The 24184-nt window shown below is 41.1% G+C and overlaps 1 protein-coding gene across 4 annotated transcripts; it reads right to left on the bottom strand.

Moving 5' to 3' along the window:
• Nucleotides 1–5849: 5849 nt before the first annotated feature.
• Nucleotides 5850–23939, bottom strand: si:dkey-43k4.5 (potassium voltage-gated channel subfamily S member 2). 4 transcript variants are annotated; one of them, XR_004574624.1, is made up of 3 exons: nt 10540–11730; nt 6193–7608; nt 5850–6055 (listed from the first exon to the last, which is right to left on the bottom strand). XR_004574624.1 is itself a non-coding variant. In XM_010905314.3 (3 exons), exons 2-3 carry the CDS (start codon nt 11503–11505, stop codon nt 7090–7092), a joined length of 1485 nt encoding a protein of 494 aa, XP_010903616.1. In that variant the 5' UTR covers nt 11506–11513; nt 23905–23939; the 3' UTR covers nt 5850–7089. The 4 variants fall into 4 exon arrangements, 2 of the variants coding, with proteins under 2 accessions (XP_010903616.1, XP_034142973.1); XR_004574625.1 differs by having other exon boundaries at nt 5850–6176; nt 6314–7608; XM_010905314.3 differs by adding an exon at nt 23905–23939 and having other exon boundaries at nt 5850–7608; nt 10540–11513.
• Nucleotides 23940–24184: the final 245 nt, after the last annotated feature.

The raw sequence follows: 24184 nt of genomic DNA, 5'->3' as shown, positions 1-24184 counted from the left end.
TTACTTTTATTTATTTTTCAATGCAATAGACTCCACCAGCGTGCATCAGTGTAGTGACGAACTTCCGCTTTTGTCTAGAAGTCTGCATTGCAGTTTCCGGTTTACTTACTAGTACTCATCTGCATTAGTAAACACCTAAACTCAACAACAAGATGAGTGATGCTGTTGTATGGAAAAAAAGAAATATAATGTATGTGACTCATTTAATTTTCAAGGTACAAGTGGGGCATCATTTAAATAAGGAGAATGTCCTGTTTTTAATAAATTATGGCTTGCGCCATTCAATGACTTCAAACGCTAGACTAGAAATAGTCAGAAAATGCGATTTTTACATACCATATAGGACCAGATGTTTACTTCCTATGCCAGTTGTTATTTTTCAGTTTCGTTGTGAAATGAGGTTACAGTGGTAAAATAAAAGAGGAGACCTGTTTTGGTGCTTTTTTGAAGCTATGGAATTTTAAACTTCATTCAGGTTAGAAGAGGCTAAACGAAGGTTTGTTTCAAATCACTTGCTATGGGGACGCGCTAGCGTTCCAGCTCAGCCAGCGTTCTTTTGCCGTTTTTGAGGCTATGGTGAATTTTTATGCGTTATATTGTCCTGCCTAATACTACACTAAAAAGGAACACGTCGCTAACTAGCTTAGCCGATAGCCGGCCGGCACACCACAATAAACTACTTACCCTCGTAGTTGTGCAGATAACTCGATACGTAGTGTTTCCATCCCTTGTTCCGCTTTCTTGTTGGAGCAGGGGACCAGTCGTCAACAATACAATGGACATCACTAATGCTTTTTTTAGGCAGGTCTTGAAGACATCTACTAAAAACAGAAATTTTGGGCGACGCGGATGATCGCCTTAAGTAAACCCGGAAAATGATATGCCGACATCTGGCTAAAGCGGAAGTCCATATGCTTGTGCACAGAGCCTATTGATTTGGAAAATACCATTTTGAAGGCTACACCCTTCTTTCATGACTTCCTAAATAAGTGTAGCATATTACATTGTTCCGTTATCAGAATTCAAAACTCACAAACTGAAAAATATTTGGAGAAAAATTATTGTTTTTTTACTCCCTATTCCTAATAACTGATTGGGCATGTGACAAAACAGTATTTTAACATCTGTAACAGTAAACTAGTGATGGCCGTTCTAGCAACAGGATATTATGCTAGCAGCACTGACTCAGATTTTCTTTTTCAAAATAAAAGCAATCATTGGCGATATAGTTAGCAATCTAGTCTGTCATTTTATGTCCGTTCCAGTGTTGTTTTTTTACATACTAGATTGTTAACTATATTGCCTTATACATTTCAATACTGGCTTTTATTGTGATAATGAAAATCATTGTGATAATGAAAATCATTGTGATAATGAAAATCATTGTGATAATGAAAATCATTATTTCCTGTTACAAAAATAACGCTAATGAGGCCTCATTTGGCCATCACTACATTAAACAGTTTCATTTTAGGCTTCCCATAGCTACAAAAGGTTGTAGCCAGCAAAGTTTTTGTCTATTCTGAACCAATCCTCTTTTACCACTGGCCGTTTTAACAGCTAATTAGGCATTCGTGAATGACTATCAATATAGGTGACGATAACTAACTTTTGTCAAATGAAAAGATGAGGGAATCGTGTAGGCAGTGAAGTGTTTGTCTATCCTGAACAAATCCTAAAATCCACCAGAACTGTTTTATTTTAGGCTTCCTATTACGTAGCTATATAAGGTTATAATCATGAAAGTTTTTATCTGTCCTGAACCTCAGGCATAATGTGTTTAGACTGTTAGGGGAGTCGAACACGGGACCTGTTGTTCTGTAGCCCACTTCTCTAACCACTACACTATTTAACAAGGGGCAGTTAGTCCGTCAGTCCATCAGCGGACGGACGGACACTCAGTCACTCACTCAGTAAGAGACATTCGCTCTTTAAGGCCGGCTCCGCTTATGCGGTCCGGCAAAAAGTCTTATGGCAGTGTGTCGAGACAACATGTGTAAGCTTTAAGCGACATAATAACCAGGTTATGTATCGGTGATCGTAGTGTCTGTACAGTGTCATTGTTTGACTGTGTAGTTCTGGTGGTCCGTCTAATACTTTAAATTTTTTCACTAAAGAAACACAAGCAAATTCATTACAATTTACAGTGGATAAGAGTTCTGATGCTATCTGCTTTAGGGGGTTTGTAAGCTTGTCGACCATGGCAAATAGAGTGCGGGTATTGTTGATATTCTTGTTGATTATTCCCAATAAATGTTGTTGTCTAGCCCTGTGTAACTCATAGTTGAAGCTACAAAGGCTTTGTTTATAGATGATATAGTGGACTATAGTTAATTTTTCCTCCACTTACGTTCTGCTTTCCTACATTACCTTCATGGTGGTTCACCATTGTGCTTTCTGTTTGCTCATAATTTTCTTCACCTTTACCCTCAATCCATCAATCAAATTGATTTATAAAGCCCTTTTTACCACTGCAGTTGTCACAAAATGCTTTTAGAAAACACTACCAGAAACAACAAGGAGCAAGCAACAACAATGGTGAAGCACAGTGGCTAGGAAAAACTGCTTAAAAGGGGCAAACATTTTGGAAGAACCCTAGAGAGTAACTAGGATCTAGAGAGGGGTGACCAGTCCTCTTCTGGCTGTGGTGAACGAACAAGTTGTAATAATTATTAAATGCATTTGGGTTGTGTCCAGAGTCTATAAAACCTAATCCAGTTCAGAAGCAAGACCAGATGGACAAGGACAGGCACAACTGGATGGAGGGGTGGCTGGGGGGGTGGTTATCAGACTGGCAGCTGGAATTGTCAAGTATTGTCTTGATCTGCAACACAGCAAGGAGGTCTTTGGACAAGTGGCAGTAATGTGTTTTTAGGGCCTTGTACTCAGGAGGTGTGGGCCAAGGCCTCATGTCCTATTAAGTTTGAACGGAGCAGGAAACAAGAACATTTAAAGAGTGCATTCCTTAAGTTTACAAGGATTAACAGTGGAGAAGAGGAATTGACCCAACTCCCCCCTGGCACAATTTAGCAACGTATAGTCTTTGGGCTGAGATCATTAATGTACCTTTTCTTAACTGAAACATAGTTAAATTGAACATCCGGGGTGATCAGTGATCAATGTGGATGTTAAAATCCCCTGTTTTAATAAATACGTTTCTCCCATTTCTTGTGAGATGCCTGACTGCTTCATTTTCTCTGGTGGTTGCCTCGGTCTAATGGACCGCGTCCGTCTGGCGGCAAGCTGCTTTTAAATACAAGGCTACTCTCAAAATCGACCAGCCATGTTGGTTTGGACACACATTCGCATCAGTTCGTCGCTCAATCGCGAGTTACTAAAGCCTGCAGTTTGCTAGCTAGCAATGTCATCGACTACCATCGTTTAAGTAAGTACGTGTTTCCTTTTTGTGTAACGCAATATTATGTTTACATTGTTTTTAGTTTATATATTTAAAATGTGCAGTCATCTTTGTTCTTGCCTAACTAGCTAAAGTAGCCTTGTTTACGCAATGTTGCTAGTACATGTAGAATTTTAATGAGCTATAGTAGGTAGCCAAACATTTACACCTAGAAAGACTAAGTTTAACTTTTAGTGTTTTCTTACAAAAATAATGTATATATATAATGTAATGTATATATGTTGTTTAAATTATTTTGTTTGCCTGAACAAGTATGCTGCTAGTCCAGTAGCTAGAGTGGCTAGTAAGTGTTAGCTAGCACATGCTGTTTTGCCTTTGTTACAGGACACACTTTGGCTAGCAAGTTTTGTGCTGTGTTGCTATTGTACTGGATTTAAGGCGATTGTGATTTCTAATTCTCTGAACTGCTGTACTTTTTATGTTTATGTCACAACACTGAATTAATACATTTTATTTTTAACAATTTCACTGTTCCACATTTGGCTGATAATGCCCCCCCCCCCCCCCCCTCAGCATAGCTACTGTATATTCCTAACGTTAACAATCCGGTTTTGTTCACGTTTTCTTGCAGATACCTTGGCGAGAGCATAATCGGTTATCTTCACCCAAGAGACATACTGTTCTAACCTACGGTCAATAATTTTGGCTTTAAAGGTAAATGCATTGTTAGTCACAATGTCTAGTTACTGGGCCAAAAGGAAAATAATATTGAAAAGAGTTGAGAGGGACAAACAGGACATTCACTGTTGAGCCATCTGTAGACTTCAGAGCTGGTATGTAAAATGTATTGCTGTGATGCTTAATTTGTGATTCTGTAACTAAACTATACACTTTGTTATATTTTCAAATTTCTGTTCCCTCTTTCTCAGAACCAGGTTTCTCCCCAGTAATCCAGACTCCACTTCACAGAGCCAAGAGTTTGAGTACAAGTAAGTGATGTTATTTGTGATATTTTTTGTTGGTTCATTTCAGTCATTAACTACTTAGCTAGCATCGCCCTATCATCTGTCACCACTTGTTATCGTCTGTTCCTAGCAATCATCAAAATATAAATGCACAGGAAAACAATATTTTTTACAAAAAAATTTACTCTTTCAGCAAGCCCACCACCTATTTTATATAAATTAAGAATTTTAAGAACTAAAACATTTGTTCGTAAGCGTGCCAAGCCAGCAAGCAAAGATTAGCTTGTTATCGCTATAAGAACGTTTTGGCTTGAGAAACTGATGATAAAGGACTGAAACAAATACATTGACCACACCACATTAAATTATTTATTTTATGATTTAAAAAAATTGTGTATGGAGATTGTTTTGGAGAAATGGTCAAATTAATATTGTGCGACAGGACAAATATTATATTTTTTTTATTTACTGGAAGGCAAACAAGGTAGCTTTACAGTAACCGGGTGTCCGCCGGTCCTTAAAGTCTTAATCTAAATTAAAGGCTTTGACAAGTCTTAAATAGTCTTATTTCATCTTCTTAAAATGTATTTATTATATTCTTTTATCATTTTGAAGAGGTGATGCACAAAATAATGTGCTTTTGAATGCATTTTAGCTCTGGTCGCACACAGAGAGGAACCAAGATTTCAGTCAGAATGTTAGATAGACACTTGTGATGGTTGGCTGCTTTTCTCCCAACAGCGTTGTTTATTAGGTAGATTGCTAGCTAGTGAAAAATCAGTACCTCCAAATCCGAGGCCATGGTCCTCAGTCGGAAAAGGGTGGCTTGCCCACTTCAGGTTGGTTGAGAGTTCTTCCCTCAAGTGGAGGAGTTTAAGTATCTAGGGGTCTTGTTCACGAGTGAGGGAAGGATGGAATGGGAGATTGACAGACAGATCGGTGCAGCTTCTGCAGTAATGCTGTCGATGTATCGGTCTGTCAGCTGAGGTGGCTTGGGCATCTGTTCCGGATGCCTCCTGAACGCCTTCCCGGGAAGGTATTCCGGGCCCGTCCCACCGGGAGGAGACCCCGGGGAAGACCTAGGACACGCTGGAGGGACTATGTCTCCCGGCTGGCCTGGGAACGCCTCGGTGTCACCCCGGAAGAGCTGGAGGAAGTCTAGGGAGAGGGAAGTCTGGGCATCTCTGCTTAGACTGCTGCCCCCGCGACCCGGCCCCGGATAAGCGGAAGAAGATGGATGGATTGCTAGCTAGTACCATGCTAGGTATTTAATTAGCTACATAATAATAATTATTTATTAAACTTCTTGAATCTCATGAAACACTTTAGAAATGGCTCTGTGCCATTATTCTCATAGGGTGAAAAATGTAAAAAAAAAAAAAAATATATATATATATATATATATCATTTTCACCATTATCTGTCTAAAGTTATTTCTCTGTGCAATTGTAATAATATAAAGTAAAATTATGTAATAACATAACTGGCAAGAAATTGGCATGAAATAAAGCTCTTTATTTGTTTTATTGGTGATACGTTATTTAGAGAGTCCTAAAAGTGTTTTTGTAGATGATCTACAGATTAACTACCGACTATTAGTTACATTTTATTTACAGTTTTTTTTGCATTATATCAGGCAATCATTTTGGACCTGGCTGTACCTACAATTTTCAATCATACAAGTACAGCTAACTTTACAAATGGCTGTGGGCTTCAACATGCTTGGGTGTACCTGAATAGGAGATCCTCACAAATACAAAGAGGATGTACACATTCTAACAAGGTATGCATTGGTATATCTTGGTACTGTTCAGAATAGCTGCGTGAAGTTGTCCCCCCACCCAATGCAAAACCTTGGCTTAATTGTACCTGAATAGGAGATCCTCACAAATACAAAGAGGATGTACACATTCTAACAAGGTATGCATTGGTATATCTTGGTACTGTTCAGAATAGCTGCGTGAAGTTGTCCCCCCACCCAATGCAAAACAGGCTTAATTGTTTGTGCTGATTTGTGCCATTAACATTTTCATTTGTGCTGCTATAATTTTTTAGATATTAAAGAATATTTTATAGGTCATTCTGAGGTCACTCAGCCCCCTGACATGCTCCAAATTCATGCAAAATAGTCTCGTTTGTTTGTGCTCTGTTTGTGCTGTTAAAAGTCTCGCTTGTGCTTTTGTGGTGTTTTATATGTAAGGCATTTAATTATAGGTGATGACATCACCAGCCCCCCAACATGCTCAATCGTGTGTGCTTCGTTTGTGCTGTAAAAATCTTAATTTGTGCTGCTGTAATTTATTAGATATTAAATATTTTATTGGTCATATTGAGGTCACTCAGTTCCCCAACATGCTCCAAATTCAAATAGTCTTGTTTTTTTGTATCTAAAAAATGACAACAGCGCAAATGAAAATGTTAGCAGCACAAATGGAGCACAAACAATTGAGACTATTTTACCGTAGTTTTGTGTCGGGTGGGGGGACAACTTCTTGCAGGTGTCCAGAATGGGTCGTTAAACATTTCAACACAATTCTCCTTTCAAGGCCAGCACATCAATCTATATAGTGGCCTAGTGGACCTTATGGTTCACTTCATTCCAACGGCAGTAGCTACCATTTACTGTGTTATACTTTGGGATTCCGGAAGAGTTCCAGAACAAGACAGCACAGTGCTTAACAATCTCAGGTCAGTACTGTCAGGTCTGTATATGTTCTTTCAGTTTTTTACTTTTTCTATCATAATGTCCTGTTTATTATGAAGGGCTCAAAGATGGAAGATCTCTTTACTCATCATCATTGTGCTGCCCCTATCCAGAGGCAATGCTGGATGATCAACATAGCTATAGTTCACAACTCCACCCTTGTGATCCTCATCCAGCACCTCGAGACACTGGCTATTTCCGTCTGAACCACCGTCCTCCTTTGCCTGCACATTGTAATTGTGCATTTTGACCTTCTTGTTGCTGTTCCTCACCGAGGCTTCCAGCGCTTTTTGTTTGCGGTAGAAGTGGGAGAACTTGTTGAAGATGATAGTGATAGGAAGAGCCACTACCAGAGTCCCGCCTAGGATGCATCCGCTAGCCACCAGCTTACCAGCTACTGTTACAGGGACCACATCACCATAACCCACAGTGGTAATGCTGACGGTGCCCCACCACCAGCAAGCAGGGATGGTGTCCAGCCCCACATCCTCCTCATACTCAGCCGTGTAGGCAAAGCCAGAGAAGACGCATACGCCAACTCCAAGGTACAGCAGCAGAATCCCCACCTCCCTGTAACTGTGCTACAGAGACACAATGGAAGATACAGTTAGGTCTGGAAATATTTGGATACTGACAATTTTCATAATTTTGGCTCTGTACGCCAACACAATGGATTTGACATTAAATAACCAAAATGCAATTGAAGTGACAGTTTCAGCTGACAAACATTTCATATGAAACATTTAGGAATTGCAAGCATTTTCATAAATATTTCAGGGGGACAAATTTACACAATCATAAATAATATTTCCATTTTTGATACTTTGTTGAGAATCGTTTGCAGGTAATGACTGCTTGAAGTCTGGAACGCATGAACATCACCAAATGCTGGGTTTCCTCATTTGTGAACTTTGCCGGGCCTTTACTGCAGCTGTCTTCAGTTGTTGTTTGTTCGTGGGTCTTTCTCCCTTAAGTTTTGAAATGCATGCTCGATCAGGTGATTCACTTGGCCATTGCAGAATATTCTACTACTTTGCCTTAAAAAACTCTTTGCAGTATATTTTGGGTCATCTGTAAAGTGAAGCCCCATCCAATCAACTTCGCTGAATTTGGCTGATTGTGAGCAGACAATACAGTGGTGAGAACAGGTTTTTGATACACTGGCGATTTTGCAAGTTTTCCCACTTACAAAGCATGTAGAAGTCTGTAATTTTTATCATAGGTAATCTTCAGCTGTGAGCGATGGAATCTAAAACAAAAATCCAGAAAATCACATTGTCTTAATTAGCATTTTATTGCATGACATAAGTATGTGATACATCAGAAAAGCAGAACTTAATATTTGATACAGAAACCTTTGTTGGCAATTACAGAGATCATATGTTTCCTGTAGTTCTTGACCAGGTTTGCACACACTGCAGCAGGGATTTTGGCCCACTCCTCCATTCAGACCTTCTCCAGATCCTTCAGGTTTCAGGACGGTCGCTGGGCAATACAGACTTTCAGCTCCCTCCAAAAATGTTCTATTGGATTCAGGTCTGGAGACTGGCTAGGCCACTCCAGGACCTTGAGACCTCTCCTTAGCTGGCTGTGTGTTTCAGGTCGTTGTCATGCTGGAAGACCCAGCCACGACCCATCTTCAATGCTCTTACTGAGGGAAGGAGATCTCACGATACATGGCCCCATCCATCCTCCCCTCAATACGGTGCAGTCGTCCTGTCCCCTTTGCAGAAAAGTATCCCCAAAGAATTATGTTTCCACCGGTTGGGATGGTGTTCTTGGGGTTGTACTCATCCTTATTCTTCCTCCAAACAAGGCGAGTGGAGTTTATACCAAAAAGCTCTATTTTTGTCTCATCAGAACACATGACCTTCTCCCATTCCTCCTCTGGATCATCCAGATGGTCATTGGCAAACTTCAGATGGGCCTGGACATGCGCTGGCTTGAGCAGGGGGACCTTGCGTGCACTGTAGGATTTTAATCCATGACGGCGCAGTGTGTTACTAATGGTTTTCTTTGAGGCTGTGGTCCCAACTCAGGTCCTGCCGTATAGTTCTGGGCTGATCCCTCACCTTCCTCATGATCATTGATGCCCCACGAGGTGAGATCTTGCATGGAGCCCCAGACCAAGGGAGATTGACCTTCATCTTAAACTTCTTCCTTTTTCTAATAATTGCGCCAACAGTTGTTGCCTTCTCACCAAGCTGCTTGCCTATTGTCCTGTAGCCCATCCCAGCCTTGTGCAAGTCTACAATTTTATCCCTGATGTCCTTACACAGCTCTCTGGTCTTGGCCATTGTGGAGAGGTTGGAGTCAGTTTGATTGAGTGTGTGGACAGGTGTCTTTTATACAGGTAACGAGTTCAAACAGGTGCAGTTAATGCAGGTAATGAGGGGAGAACAGGAGGGCTTCTTAAAGAAAAACTAACAGGTCTGTGAGAGATGGAATTCTTACTGGTTGGTAGGTGATCTAATTCTTATGCCATGCAATAAAATGCTAATTAATTAGAAAAAAAACATACAATGTGATTTTCTGGATTTTTGTTTCTGGATTCCGTTTCTCACAGATTCTATTTCTTACAGTTGAAGTGTACCTATGATAAAAATGACAGACCTCTACATGCTTTGTAAGTAGGAAAACCTGCAAAATCGGCAGTGTATCAAAAACTTGTTCTCCCCACTGTACTGTAAGTTTCCACTATTATTACTAGCTACTGTATGTTATGGACATTTTCTCATATTAAAATGGATACATAAGGCACCTTCATTGTGACTGAGACAGTCGGTTTTAGACCTAACATGCCAACCGTAATTCCCTAACACCTGCACCGTGTATAAACTGCACAATACATTTTATAGCTTTGTGTGTATACAAACCTGAGTATTGACCGTACCCATATATAAAACACATTTGCCCTGAGAATTATGTATATATATTGTATATTAATATTAAACGTCTGTCATAGAATAAAATGTTTTTGAAAACCCTGTAACACCAATTGTATAATATTTCCTACGAGTTTTTGAGATCTCTAAGTCGTCAAGTAATCTTTTGTGAAAAGGTTTGCCGGTGGAAAATGTAAACTTGTGTAACCCATGTATTAACAGCTGTGGTTGAAAATGTTTTCAAATCCATGTATAAGCTACGGTTTATAAACGTAATTGTACCATGTGATTTCTTCTTTCAAACTCAAGTGATTAATTATTTGATAAAATATACACATTTTGGATATGGTTTCTTAGAAACTTTCCTTATGGCTCAACTTTGCTCTTTGATGGAGTGGCAGATAGCCTTGGAATTAGAGCATCTGACCAAGAGGTTGCCTAATTGGTTCCTCGAGCTGACAGGGTGAACAATCTGAGATGATGCGATTATGAATATGACACAGAATTATATATAATAAATTACAATTTAAACCTAATGTTTTAGATGAACATTTGTTCTAAATTCAATAAATGTATGACACATTACATGTTGTTATGGAGTGATGTGGTTGCGCTGGCAGAGCTCACCCGTAGTGTTGCTCCCAGAGACCTGAGGCCTGTTGAATGTCTGGCCAGCTTCAGCACCCTGAATATCCTCATGAGGCGTAACACCTGCACCAGCTTCCCCAGGTTCCCCAGCTCTGATTCGCTGCCCAGTGCAAGGTCCACAGGCAGCGTGATATAGATGGGTAATACAGACACAATGTCGATTATATTGAGCGGGTGGTGAAAGAACTTCCTCCTGTTGGGTGCCAAAAGCATCCGTGTCACCACCTCAAAAGTGAACCAGCAGATGCAGAAGAACTCCAGCGCCTGCAGGGTCTGGTCCTCCACTTGTTTGCCATCTTCGTCAAAGTGCTGGTACTCCGGAAGACTGTTAATGCACATAATGGCTATGGAAGTCAGCACCACACCTATGGAGAGGAAGCTAAAGAGTTTGCTAGGAATGGAGTAGCCTGGGTTCTCTAGAGTCAGCCATAGGCACTTCCTGGCATTTCCGCAGTGCATGTCCTGGAAATGTTGGATGTCTTTGTTCAGGTCTGTGATCTCATCCATGGATGTGTCCACACTGCTAACATCACTCTCCTCGTCCCAGCTCTTGTGACGGCTCTCCAATTTGCGGTCGTGGTAACGATAGGTACAACAGCTGTCTAGGAAGAACTCATTGATTCCCCAGTATTCAATCTCCTGGCAGAAAGAGAAAATGCATAGTTCCTCCATGATGTGGAGTTTGCCGGTCTGGTAGAAGTGCAGCACATAAGGAAAGAGTCCTGGGTTACGGTCGAAGTAGAATTCTTGTTGTTGATCATCGTAATCATCACAAACTTGCAATATGGCCTCTTCTGAGTCACAAGCAAGCAGGCGACCCAAACGAGTGTCTGGAAAGTTGCGCAAAGTGCTTGAGCGCAGACTGCGCTTCAGGCCACCAACATTGATGTGCACCAGGATGTCCTCTGGGTTTTGGACCCAGGCTGGGAGACTCTCTTTCACCATGTTGCCCACTAAAAGATAAAAGTTCCTTATGAAGATTGACCAGACTACCTTGTAAAATCTGCTAAGGCTATTTACTAAACTATAAAGTACACTGACATTAACTAACAATATAAGTTGACTTGAGTGATGACTAATAAAAAAAGATTTGTTTTCAGAAAAGTAGAAGCAAAACTTGCAGTTTTTTAGAGCTCTGGAACAATAATCCATAATAAGGAAAATGTTTAACCTGTCTTCATGTCACAGCCGGCAGGTTACCTCTTTATGTATATAGTGGATATAACAAATCTCGAAAATAATACTGTCAGTGTCTCTATCAACCTAGCACACCTGGATTTAGCAATTTTATACCGCTATTCCTAGCAGAAGAGTGTAAGCTCAGTAAAATTCAACTGAAAATACAGGGAGTCCCAGTTCCTGACAGAAATTCCTTTATCTCTTTGAAGGTTGCTGTAGGACTTTTGGCAGGGTCTAATGAGCTTTCTCCTTGCTCAGTCATACATTTTGGAGGGAGATTCTGATGTTAATAATATCCTAGTGGTGTCATCTTGCCTCCACTTCTTAATGTTCTTAATGATCTACAGTTTTACATGATATAAAGTCGTGGCCAAAAGTATTGGCATCCTTGCACCAATACTTGCATTCAAGATATGCCCCATATCTTCTAAAAAAAACATCTGAAAATCTTTTGGTATCCACATTGTGTTTCTTTGGTTATTAGTTGAACAAAACCAAAACATCTGAATAGTTCACAAAATCTTAGTTTATTCCACAAGGAAATCCTAAAATGACACAGACAAAATTATTGGTACCTTCTACAAGTAGTTACAAACAATATAAAGGTCGGTAAACTATAAACATTCTTGGGCAATCATAATAACACAAACAATCATCATGCAAGCAAGCAAGTTTATTTATATAGCACAATTCATACATAGAAGCAATTCAATGTGCTTTACAAAGAAACATTTAAAAATAAAAACCAAAACAATAGCATAAAAACACATATTCAAATAAAAACACCAAAACAACTTAATAACAAAACATATATTAATAAAATAGAAATAGAATAAAAATGGGACAAAAACATAGGAAGCTATAAAAGCTGTAAGGCTAAACAGTGCAGAATGTATACATTTGGGGCATGTCTAAGATCTTTTGGTAGTTAATTCCAGTTGTGTGCAGCATAACTGCTAAACGCAGCTTTGCCATGTTGAATTTGGACTCAAGGCTCTACTAGCTGACATGAGTTCTTGGATCTAAGAGTCTTGCGGTTTATATTCTTCAAACATATCAGAAATGTATTTAGGGCCTAAACCATTCAGTGATTTATGAACTAAAAGCGCCACTTTAAAATCTGCTCTGTAACTGACTAGAAGCCAGTGCAATGATTTAAGAACCAGAATGATGCGCTCTGTTCTCTTAGTCCTAGTTAACATTCTAGCAGCAGCATTCTGAATGAGCTGCAGCTGTTGGGGAGTCCAGTTAAGAGGCCATTATAGTAGTAACTCAACCCTACTAGCGTTAAAAGCATGGATGAGCTTTTCCTGGTCTTTTTGAGACACCAAGCCCTTGAAGTATTTTATGATATACAGTGTCAAATGCTGCACTGGGATCTAATAAAACCAGAATTTTATCGTTATTTTATCGGAATCAGTTTTCAGCCATATATCGTTTAAAACTTTTATCAGGGCTGTTTCAGTACTGCGGTGACGTCGGTACTGCAGTATCGATCTATTTGCAAATAAACTGCTAAATGTGCCAAAAGAATTCTGTCTCTGTACCTTCTTCCAAAAGGGTTCTAATCAATGGAATTCATGCTGGATGAAGTTGCAGGCAGCTTAACATTCACCACGGAGTCTCCAGACTAATGTCTGTCTCAGTGTGAACCTGCTCTCATATGTGAAGAGTACTGGGCGCCAATGGCAGACCTGCCAATTATGGTGTTCTCTGGCGAATGCCAATCGTGCTACCAGTAGTGACAAGGACCGGAGCAAAACACAAAACTAGAGAAGAATCAATCAGTATTGATAAGGAGAGAGCAATTGTCTGTGGCCACCACTTGCAAAACCATTCCTTTTTTGGGGGTTGCCTTGCTGTTGCCTCTCCAGTGCACCTGTTGTCACTTTCATTTGCACCAAAACAGCTGACACTGATTCAAAATAACTGGACAGATTGATATCCCTGAAGTTCAATTGACTTGGTGTTGTACTGTGATGATTATGTGTTCCCTTGATTTTTTTAGAGCAGTGCATTAGCAACCCAGTTTATTAGTTATAAACTTATTGTTTCCAGCGACTAATATAGTATCTAGCTACATAACCAGAGCTAGGGCATTGAGCTAATAAGCTGGCTGGCTTAAGATAACTATTTTATTTACCATTTGGCCATACATTTTCCAAGTCTAGGCTTTTTGTTTTGGGTGTGTTTTTCTTTTTCTCCATCTATCTGGGGCATGCACAAGTGTAGGTGGAGTTTACTGTCGGATTGTGTGGTGAATGAATGCATTGCTTCCAAGGAAACAGTAAGCATTCGCAGGCAAACATAACGAACACACCTGATTCCTAATGTTCGCAAACAGGCTGGCATCATTAGAATTTAGATAAATGTTGTTCCAGGATAGTAAGTGTTATTGTCACACCCTCACCCTGACTTTGTTCACCTGTGTTGTCTTGTCTCACCCCCACCAGATGTCTCCCATCCCCTCGTTATCCCTGCCTACTTAACCTGTCTTCTCTGTTTGTTCCAATTTCCAGTTCGTCTTGTGTGTTTCTCAAGTCATCCCCGCTTTCTTGTTTTTCTAGTGTTCCCAGTGCCCATTTCCAGTATTCCTGTGTACTGAACCTCCGCCAGTCGACTGAACCAACTCTCCTGCTCATCGTCTGTACCTTTGCTGTGTTATCTTGTGTACCAAACTCCTGCCTGTCGATCAAACCAACTCTCCTGCTCATTGTCTGTCTGTACCTCAGTCGAGTCATCCTGTGTACCAAACCCCTGCCTGTTTATACTACCTGATCTTTGCCAGCCGATTGCAGGTGCATTAAAAACCCTGAACAGTTTCCTGCCTCCTGTGTCTGCATTTGGGTCCATTATTCAGTTCTGATATTTATATTGTAATAGCTAATGCCTAAAAACTATAAAGAATGCTATTATTCCCTACAGTCATATTTTGAAAATGTCCAATAAGAAAATGGGTGAATATGTCTTTTTGTTCACATCAAGTCATAAAAAATTTATTTGAATCAAAATGAACATGTATTTAAACTAAAGTAATACAAAAATGACTACAAAATATTTAGAAGTTAGTTTTTCTAAATTGACAATTATACTGCAGATCACTCACGAATCAGCCACCAAATGTAGTCCTCATTTTCTTGTTATACTGTCCTTGGTAGTGGTGTTCAAAGTCCAGTATATCCTGGAGGAAGCGCTCCCCTTGCTCCTCCAAAATGAGCATATAGGATATGGACTTGGAGGGACATCCTACAACGCATTGTGCTGTAGTTTTTCACCAGTCTCAACCAGCTCCACATAGTTTTCAGCCTTGTTTATGCCCAGGAAGCCCCGAACAACGCTGTTCCAAGCTGCTTTCTCTTTACTAGTGAGCTTCTTGGGGAATTCATTGCACTCAGGATCTTCTTCATCTGCAAACCGACGAAGACACTGGCTTTGACCTTTGCCTCAGACAGCTTAGGGAAGGTACTTGAAGGCTGCCGACCTCTCATCTATAGCTTTAAAAATGTGTTTCATAAGGACCAATTTGGTGTGCAGTGGTGGCATCAGCAACTTCCGAAGTTGTCCGAAGTTGTTCACTTGAAGTTGTTCCTCCCCACGGATAACTTGGTCCGCTGTGGCCAATCCAGCCTGTGGTAGTCCACCTTGGTGTCCCTACTGTCCCAAAGGCAAAGATAGCAGGGAATGTTGGTAAAACAGCATTGGAAACCCACCAGGAATGCCACCATTTTGAAGTCTCCTTTTACCTCCCAGCCATACTCATTATATGTATCCACTTAGACAGCTGGATCTAAATTGAACTGGTGGGCTTAAGGCCCCTGTATTTACACTACTATTTATATTACTGGAAAGTTCTAGAAGTTACTCTAAGTATACTCATCACTGAATCTCTCTGGAATGGTCTGGAAAAATAGGTATATTTCAAAATATCACTGTCCTGGTCACAAAAGTTTACTTTGTGGAGAATACTAGCCATTTTCTATACTTTTAAAGTATAAGCAATTAGGAAATAACACTTACTACCCAGGAACACAAAAATAATAATATATATATATCCATCCATCATCTTCCGCTTATCCGGGGCCGGGTCGCGGGGGCAGCAGTCTAAGCAGAGATGCCCAGACTTCCCTCTCTCCAGACACTTCCTCCAGCTCTTCCGGGGGGACACTGAGGCGTTCCCAGGCCAGACGGGAGACATAGTCCCTCCAGCGTGTCCTAGGTCTTCCCCGGGGTCTCCTCCCGGTGGGACGGGACCGCAACACCTTCCCGGGAAGGCGTTCCTGAGGCATCCGAAACAGTGGAGGCCACCTCAGCTGACCCCTCTCGATGTGGAGGAGCAGCGGCTCTACTCTGAGCTCCTCCCGGGTGACCGAGCTTCTCACCCTATCTCTAAGGGATCGCCCAGCCACCCTGCGGAGAAAGCTCTTTCTTCACCACGACAGACCGATACATTGACCGCATTACTGCAGAAGCTGCACCGATCCGTCTGTCAATCTCCCGTTCCATCCTTCCCTCACTTGTGAACAAGACCCCTAGATACTTAAACTCCTCCACTTGAGGCAGGCACTCTCCACCAACCTGAAGTGGGCAAACCACCCTTTTCCGATTTGGAGGTACTGATTCTCATCCCCACCGCTTCACACTCTGCTGCAAACCGTCCCAGTGCATGCTGAAGGTCCTGGTTTGAAGGGGCCAACACGACAACATCATCCGCAAAGAGCAGAGACGAAATCGTGTGGTCCCCAAACCTGACACCCTCCGGCCCCTGGCTGCGCCTAGAAATTCTGATCAGGGGGGCCGTTCCTCTCAATCACTCCCCTCCAGGTGTCACTGTCGTTGCCCACGTGGGCGTTGAAGTCCCCCAGTAGAACGATAGAGTCCCCAGTCGGAGCACTTTCCAGCACCCCTCCCAGAGACTCCAAGAAGGTTGGGTACTCTGCACTGCTGTTCGGCCCGTAGGCACAAACAACAGTGAGAGATCTATCCCCGACCCGTAGGCGTAGGGAAACGACTCTCTCGTTCACCGGGGTAAACTCCAGCACATGGCGGCAGAGCTGGGGAGCTATAAGCAAACCCACACCAGCCCGCCGCCTCTCACCATGGGCAACTCCAGAGTGGTGAAGAGTCCATCCTCTCTCAAGGAGTGTGGTTCCAGAGCCCAAGCCGTGCGTAGAGATGATCCCGACTATCTCTAGTCGGAACTTCTCAACCTCACGCACGATCTCAGGCTCCTTCCCCGCCAGCGAGGTGACGTTCCACGTCCCTAGAGCTAGTTTCCGTGTCCAGGGATCGGGCTGTCTAGGCCCCCGCCTTCGACTGCCGCCCGATCCTCTCCGCACCGGCCCCTTATGGTCCCTCCCGCTGGTGGTGAGCCCACGGGAAGGCGGCCCCACGTTGCTCCTTCGGGCTGAGCCCGGCTGGGCCCCAATCTCCTGAACTCCAAACTGAATGTCAGAATGGGAAAGAAAGGTGATTTAAGCAATTTTGAGCGTGGCATAGTTGTTGGTGCCAGACGGCCGGTCTGAGTTTTTCACACTCTGCTCAGTTACTGGGATTTTCAAGCACAACCATTTCTAGGGTTTACAAAGAATGGTGTGAAAAGGGAAAAACATCCAGTATGCGGCAGTCCTGTGGGCGAAAATGCCTTGTTGATGCTAGAGGTCAGAGGAGAATGGGCCGACTGATTCAAGCTGATAGAAGAGCAACTTTGACTGAAATAACCACTCGTTACAACCGAGGTATGCAGCAAAGCATTTGTGAAGCCACAAAATGCTTTCTTGAACATGACAATGAGTTCACTGTACTGAAATGGCCCCCACAGTCACCAGATCTCAACCCAGTAGAGCATCTTTAGGATGTGGTGGAATGGGAGCTTCGTACCCTGGATGTGCATCCCTCTAATCTCCATCAACTGCAAGATGCTATCCTATCAATATGGGCCAACATTTCTAAAGAATGCTTTCAGCACCTTGTTGAATCAATGCCACGTAGAATTAAGGCAGTTCTGAAGGCGAAAGGGGGTCAAGAACAGTATTAGTATGGTGTTCCTAATAATCCTTTAGGTGAGTGTATATATATTACATGATGTAATGTTAATGTTCTTAGCGTTAGACAACATTGGGAACGCAACAAGAAGTGGGTAAACGATATTTAACTAAAAAGTAAAGGTGCATAATTTGTGTTTACCATCCGCTAAATCCTTGACTTTATGACTGGGGAACAATGTTTGAGCCATGTTTACATATTGCACTTTATTTTAGACTTTGCTCTCATTAGGCATTATAACTTCTTCCTAGATTAGTTATGTAATTTGTCAAATAAACAAAAAAATGAACGTGGGTTAGGCATACTATTGAACCCCTAATAACCCCTAATGTTAACAAGAGGTTTCAGGCCCATGCCACACTAGCCTACATCCCTGGACATGGCAGCAAGAGACACATTGATGGAATTCTGCATCAAATTATTGTTTGAATGGTTAAGAAGCACCTGATCGGCTGAGTTTGAGACACATTATAGAACAGTTTCAACTTGCACCCAATGTAGGAAAATGGGTTGTTTGTTAAGCGATGTCACAGGAGGACCCCACACACCTTGAACATGCCAGCAATGGTTAACAAAAAACTATTCTGAAGTGTCCAACAATGTGTTTTGATCTAAATCCCATTGGAAACTTGTGGAGAGATCTGAAATCAGCAAACAGGAGGCACCCTTCAAATTGGAGCAGTCTGCACAAGACAACAGGGCCAAACTGCCAGTAGAGAGGTGCATGCTCATCCAGGGCTATATAAATCACTTAATTACAGTTATTTTGCACAAAGGCTGTGGTACCAAATATTGAGTCCATGGAATCAATAATTTTGTTAATGTGATTTCTGTTTATTTTCTGATTTAAAATTATATACATTTGTGCTCATAAGTTTGCATACCCTGGCAGAAATTGTGAAATGATGGCACTGACTTTGAAAATATGACTGATGCAAAAAACCTATTCTTTCATTCATAGTTTGACCAACGCAAAACGTCATCAAACTATGCTCGTTCGTTTGTGCTCCGTTTGTGCTGGTTTGTGCTGTAAAAAGTTTCGTTTGTGCTGCTTCCGTTTTTTAGATATTAACATAATAATTTTAGGTCAATCTGAGGTCAACCAGCCCCCCCACATTCTCCAAATTCACCCAAAATAGTCTCGATCGTTTGTGCTAAGTTTGTGCTGGTTTGTGCCGGTAAAAGTTTCGTTTGTGCTGCGTTGGGTTTTAAAATATTCGACATTGAATTATAGACGATGACGTCACCAGCCCCCCCACAACCCAAACGATCGAGACTATTTTGGGTGAATTTGGAGAATGTGGGGGGGCTGGTTGACCTCAGATTGACCTAAAAATATTATGTTAATATCTAAAAAACGGAAGCAGCACAAACAAAACTTTTTACAGCACAAACCAGCACAAACGGAGCACAAACGAACGAGCATAGTTTGACGACGTTTTGCGTTGGTGGGGGGGCCAACTTCACGCAGGTATTTTTTATCACATAGTTGTTTGGCTCCTTTTTAAATCATAATGATAACAGAAATCACCCAAATGGCTCTGATCAAAAGTTTACATTCCCTTGAATACAGACACAAGGTGACACACACAGGTGAAAATGGCAATTAAAAGTTAATTCCCCACCTGTGGCTTTTTAAATTGCGTGTCTGTGTATAAATAGATAATGAGTTCAGGATACAAAGAAAAACCCACAGGTAACCTCAGGAGAAATACAGGCTGCTCTGGATAAAGATGGTGTGGTGATGGTGAGCACAATACGACAATACTTGAACAGAAATTAGCTGCATGGTGGAGTTGCCAGAAAGAAGCCTTTACTGCAAACAAACAAGCTTGGTTACAATATGCCCGACAAAACCTACACACGGCTCACAGCTTTTGGCAGACTGTAATTTGGAGGGATCAAACCAAAGTAGAGTCACAACCATAAGCGCTATGTTTGGAGAGGGGTCAACAAGGCCTCTAGTGAACAGAATACCCTCCCACCTGTGAAGCATGGTGGGGACTCACTGTTGACTGGGGGGAGTGTGTGCTCTAAAGGCACAGGAAATCTTATGAACATTGATGGCAAGATGAATGCAGCATGTTATCAGAAAATCATGGGCAGACAATTTGCATTCTTCTGCACGAAAGCCATGCATAGGACTTTCCAGCACGACAATGACCCTAAACACAACGCCAGGTTGACCCTCCAGTGGTTACAGCAGAAAAGGTTGAAGGTTCTGGAGTGGCCATCACAGTCCTTAATGATATTATTATAGAGCCACTCAGGGGAGATCTCAAACGTCCGGTTCATGCAAGACGACCAAAGACTTTGCATGACCAGGAGGCATTTTGGCTCATCGAATGGGCAGCTATACCACCTGCAATAAACTATTACAAAAGACTACACGCCGTCATTGATGCTAAAGGGGGCAATACACAGTATTAAGAACAAAGGCTATGCATACTTTTTTTTTTTTTTTGCCATGTTTTGTTTTGAGTGTGCCATTCTAAAATAACCTTTTGCCTGCTCACTCATGTTTTCTTTACAAATGGTACATATATTACCAATTCTCCAAGGTATGCAAACTTTTGAACACAACTGTATGAGGTTCTGAATCAAAAACAGGTTCTGTAATATTAACAGTGAAATAAAGAATTATGGAGACCAAACACTTTGGTCAATATTAACTTATCTGATGTGCAAGGGTGGCAATACTTTTGTCCACGTTTATACATAATACCTTAAATTCTTATATTTTTTTCCTGATCTGTACCTTTCAACAAAAATAACGTCTAATAGATATTTTGTTAGCTGCTTGTGGATCCTTGCTTTTTCTGCAATATGTAACACAGAATCCTTCAAGGAAATCCTACAGGAAGAGATGCTTTTATTTAGGGCTGATCAGAATCACTTGAGTTGATGTCAGCTGAAGGCAAATTGGCTAAGTATATGACATGAATTGTGAGTGGTTAAATCTAAACAGTTTCAACTACTTGGGTTGCCTCCTGGATTGCAAACCAGATACTGTTGGAAGTGATGTTGGATGGCAATACTCTTCCCTCTTGTTTAGATGAAATCCCCAGGGGTGTGAAGGGGACAATGCCCTGTTTAGGGTGCCATGTTTCTGATGGGATGTTAAATGGGTGTACTGAATCTGTCTCATGGACACTAGCAGTGAGAGTAAGGGATTTAAGTCTGTGTACTGACAACATTTCCAATCTACACTTTAATTTCATTACAGTCACCCAAACATCCCCTGATTCCAAATGTCTTATTCATGCCCTGTTCTTATCCCCTGTAACAATGAAGTGCTATATGTACTAAACATATACAATAAATAATGTATGTAAGTTGCATAAAAGCATCAATTAAATCACTACAATTTAAATGTAAAAATAATATTATTTCCATTGGATAGTGAAATCACAATAATAAACAGTTTCAAAACAAACTACTTAGGGACTGGAAGATCGAAGGTCTTTAAATATTCAGATCGTCTCTTGTTTAAAAATACAGCATCAAGGTCAGCCACTCTCCTAGGTAGGGTGCCGTGTTGTCTATATAAGGAAGAGAAAGAATTGATTGGTTTGCTTCCAATGTGTCAGCAACGGCAACTATATTTCAACATCTGCGTCATGACTATATCCCTAAAACGTGGTTTGTGGCACAATATTACTGCCAATAACATCACAATAATGCAAATGGCAAAATAATAATGACAATATTTTGCTCAAGACCAACACAGATTAAACATGTTTGAATTATTTTTAATATAATCTTTCTTCTCAGTGAATTAAATTAATTTTCTATAGAAAAATCTCACTTCTTAAGCAGGTGCTTTTCCACTTAACAAATGTTATTTTTTAAGGTGAGATACACCTAATGCATTTTGGGAAAGTACCAGTAATGCCAGTTAATTGCACCACATGAGAATGGCTTTAGGTTTGAGTTGATAATCTAATGAAGATTCGATCCATAAACAGATTTGTCTTTCACAGCCTCTTTCCACATTAGGTTTTCCACTTCAGACAAAGCAAATAACCCTATGTCTCAATTTCCTATTATAGTATGATAGGCACTCAGTTGCCATTTTAGAAATATTAAACTTAGGTGGATTATGACCAGTAGCTATGGCAGTGTAATGGAAGATGATGAATTATACTTCAGACTTTCAAGTAATAATTATATTGGTGGACATACTAGTTCCATTAGTTTACCTTATAAAGATGAATTCATAGAGACCTGCTGATTTATTGCAACAGATTCCCTTGATATGTACTGGGATCACTGCAACTAATGGGTGGCACAATTGTACACAAAAGAGTAAACACCTGTGACATTGAACGTTCCTGCTAACTTCTCACCTTCTCACACCCCAGCCACTGTATGCCCAGCCATTTTATTTAACTTGTAGTGAGCAGTGCAGTATAGGCTAGGTCCATTTAAATTATTGTACACACTGTCCATAAAGGTTTTCTATATTCAGTTAATTTTGCCCGGTAAACAAGATATGTATAACCTACAGGCTGAGTCTATAGGCACTGAATGTGATTCATTCAAATCCAAATGTGTACATATGTGAAGTTATAAACTTTTTGTTGATCTTTGCCCAAACTTAACATGTAATGGTTCATGCAATCCATGTAATTTCTTTAAATAATACTACACTGATGAAATTATGAGTGTAGTTCACGTTGGAGTCCAAGGCCGTGTTAAAGATAGTTTGATATTTGAAAGCTCAATAGCTCGCAAACAATGTAAGCTACAAACCCCGGGTTAGTCTCGTTATGAAGAAAAAACTGGACAACCCCGCACAGGTCTTGTTTTCTTAACATTTTCAATAGCTTTCTCAACATGTTACAGAGACATAGCATTTTACTACCAAATTATTTCCTACATAGAGCAGCATGTTCCCCAAAAACCATTCCAGAAATACATATATAATGCAAAATCGTATGTAAAATCAATCGCTCCCTGATCACATGACCTCGATGCTTCAAATTACTTTTATAATCCTCAGAGGGATGGCTCACACCAGTGGCGTCGTTAGCCCCGGATCTTTTAAGAATAGCCCCGGATCTCAAACGGACCAAAAAATTAATAAAGAATAAAAAGCTCCTGATCTATTCATCTATAATTCCGATCGTGCATTATGAAAATGTAGACTTGTAAGCAACTAGCGTGTACATCGACATTTTCCGCATGTACATTCAAAACACTGTACTTTCTGTCCCGTGCGGGGCGGGAATGTATTGTGAACCTAGCGATGCCTTTGGCTCACACATTACACCTTTGCAGCCTTTGGTTTCCCAGTTAAGCACCTACACTGGAAAACCCAACTTGCTGCTCTATGTAGGGAAATAATCTAGCATAAAAATGGTATCTCAGATCATGCTGAGAAAGCTATTAAGATAAAAAAAATGTCAAATGCTTCACAAAAATTGCATAGGTGCTTAACTGGGAAACCTGTGCGATGTGTGACCCTTTCCTATGAACATTATAACAGTGACTTGAGGCTTCTAGGTCATGTGATCAGGGAGCTATTGAATTTACAAGCAATGTCGCTATATACACTCACCTAAAGGATTATTAGGAACACCTGTTCAATTTCTCATTAATACAATTATCTAATCAACCAATCACATGGCAGTTGCTTCAATGAATTTAGGCGTGTGGTCCTGGTCAAGACAATCTCCTGAACTCCAAACTGAATGTCAGAATGGGAAAGAAAGGTGATTTAAGCAATTTTGAGCGTGGCATGGTTGTTAGTGCCAGACGGGCCGGTCTGAGTATTTCACAATCTGCTCAGTTACTGGGATTTTCACGCATAACCATTTCTAGGGTTTACAAAGAATGGTGTGAAAAGGGAAAACATCCAGTATGCGGCAGTCCTGTGGGCGAAAATGCCTTGTTGATGCTAGAGGTCAGAGGAGAATGGGCCGACTGATTCAAGCTGATAGAAGAGCAACTTTGACTGAAATAACCACTCGTTACAACCAAGGTATGCAGCAAAGCATTTGTGAACCAACAACACGCACAAACTTGAGGCGGATGGGCTACAACAACAGAAGACCCCACCGGGTACCACTCATCTCCACTACAAATAGGAAAAAGAGGCTACAATTTGCACAAGCTCACCAAAATTGGACAGTTGAAGACTGGAAGAATGTTGCCTGGTCTGATGAGTCTTGATTTCTGTTGAGACATTCAGATGGTAGAGTCAGAATCTGGCGTAAACAGAATGAGAACATGGATCCATCATGCCTTGTTACCACTGTGCAGGCTGGTGGTGTAATGGTGTGGGGGATGTTTTCTTGGCACACTTTAGGCCCCTTAGTGCCAATTGGGCATCGTTTAAATGCCACGGCCCACCTGAGCATTGTTTCTGACCATGTCCATCCCTTTATGACCACCATGT

The sequence above is a fragment of the Esox lucius genome, chromosome 17 (genome assembly GCF_011004845.1).
Source record: "Esox lucius isolate fEsoLuc1 chromosome 17, fEsoLuc1.pri, whole genome shotgun sequence".
Classification (NCBI taxonomy): domain Eukaryota; kingdom Metazoa; phylum Chordata; class Actinopteri; order Esociformes; family Esocidae; genus Esox; species Esox lucius.
Note: the sequence above shows the minus strand (reverse complement) of the source record. Positions and strands in the feature narration are given on the sequence as shown.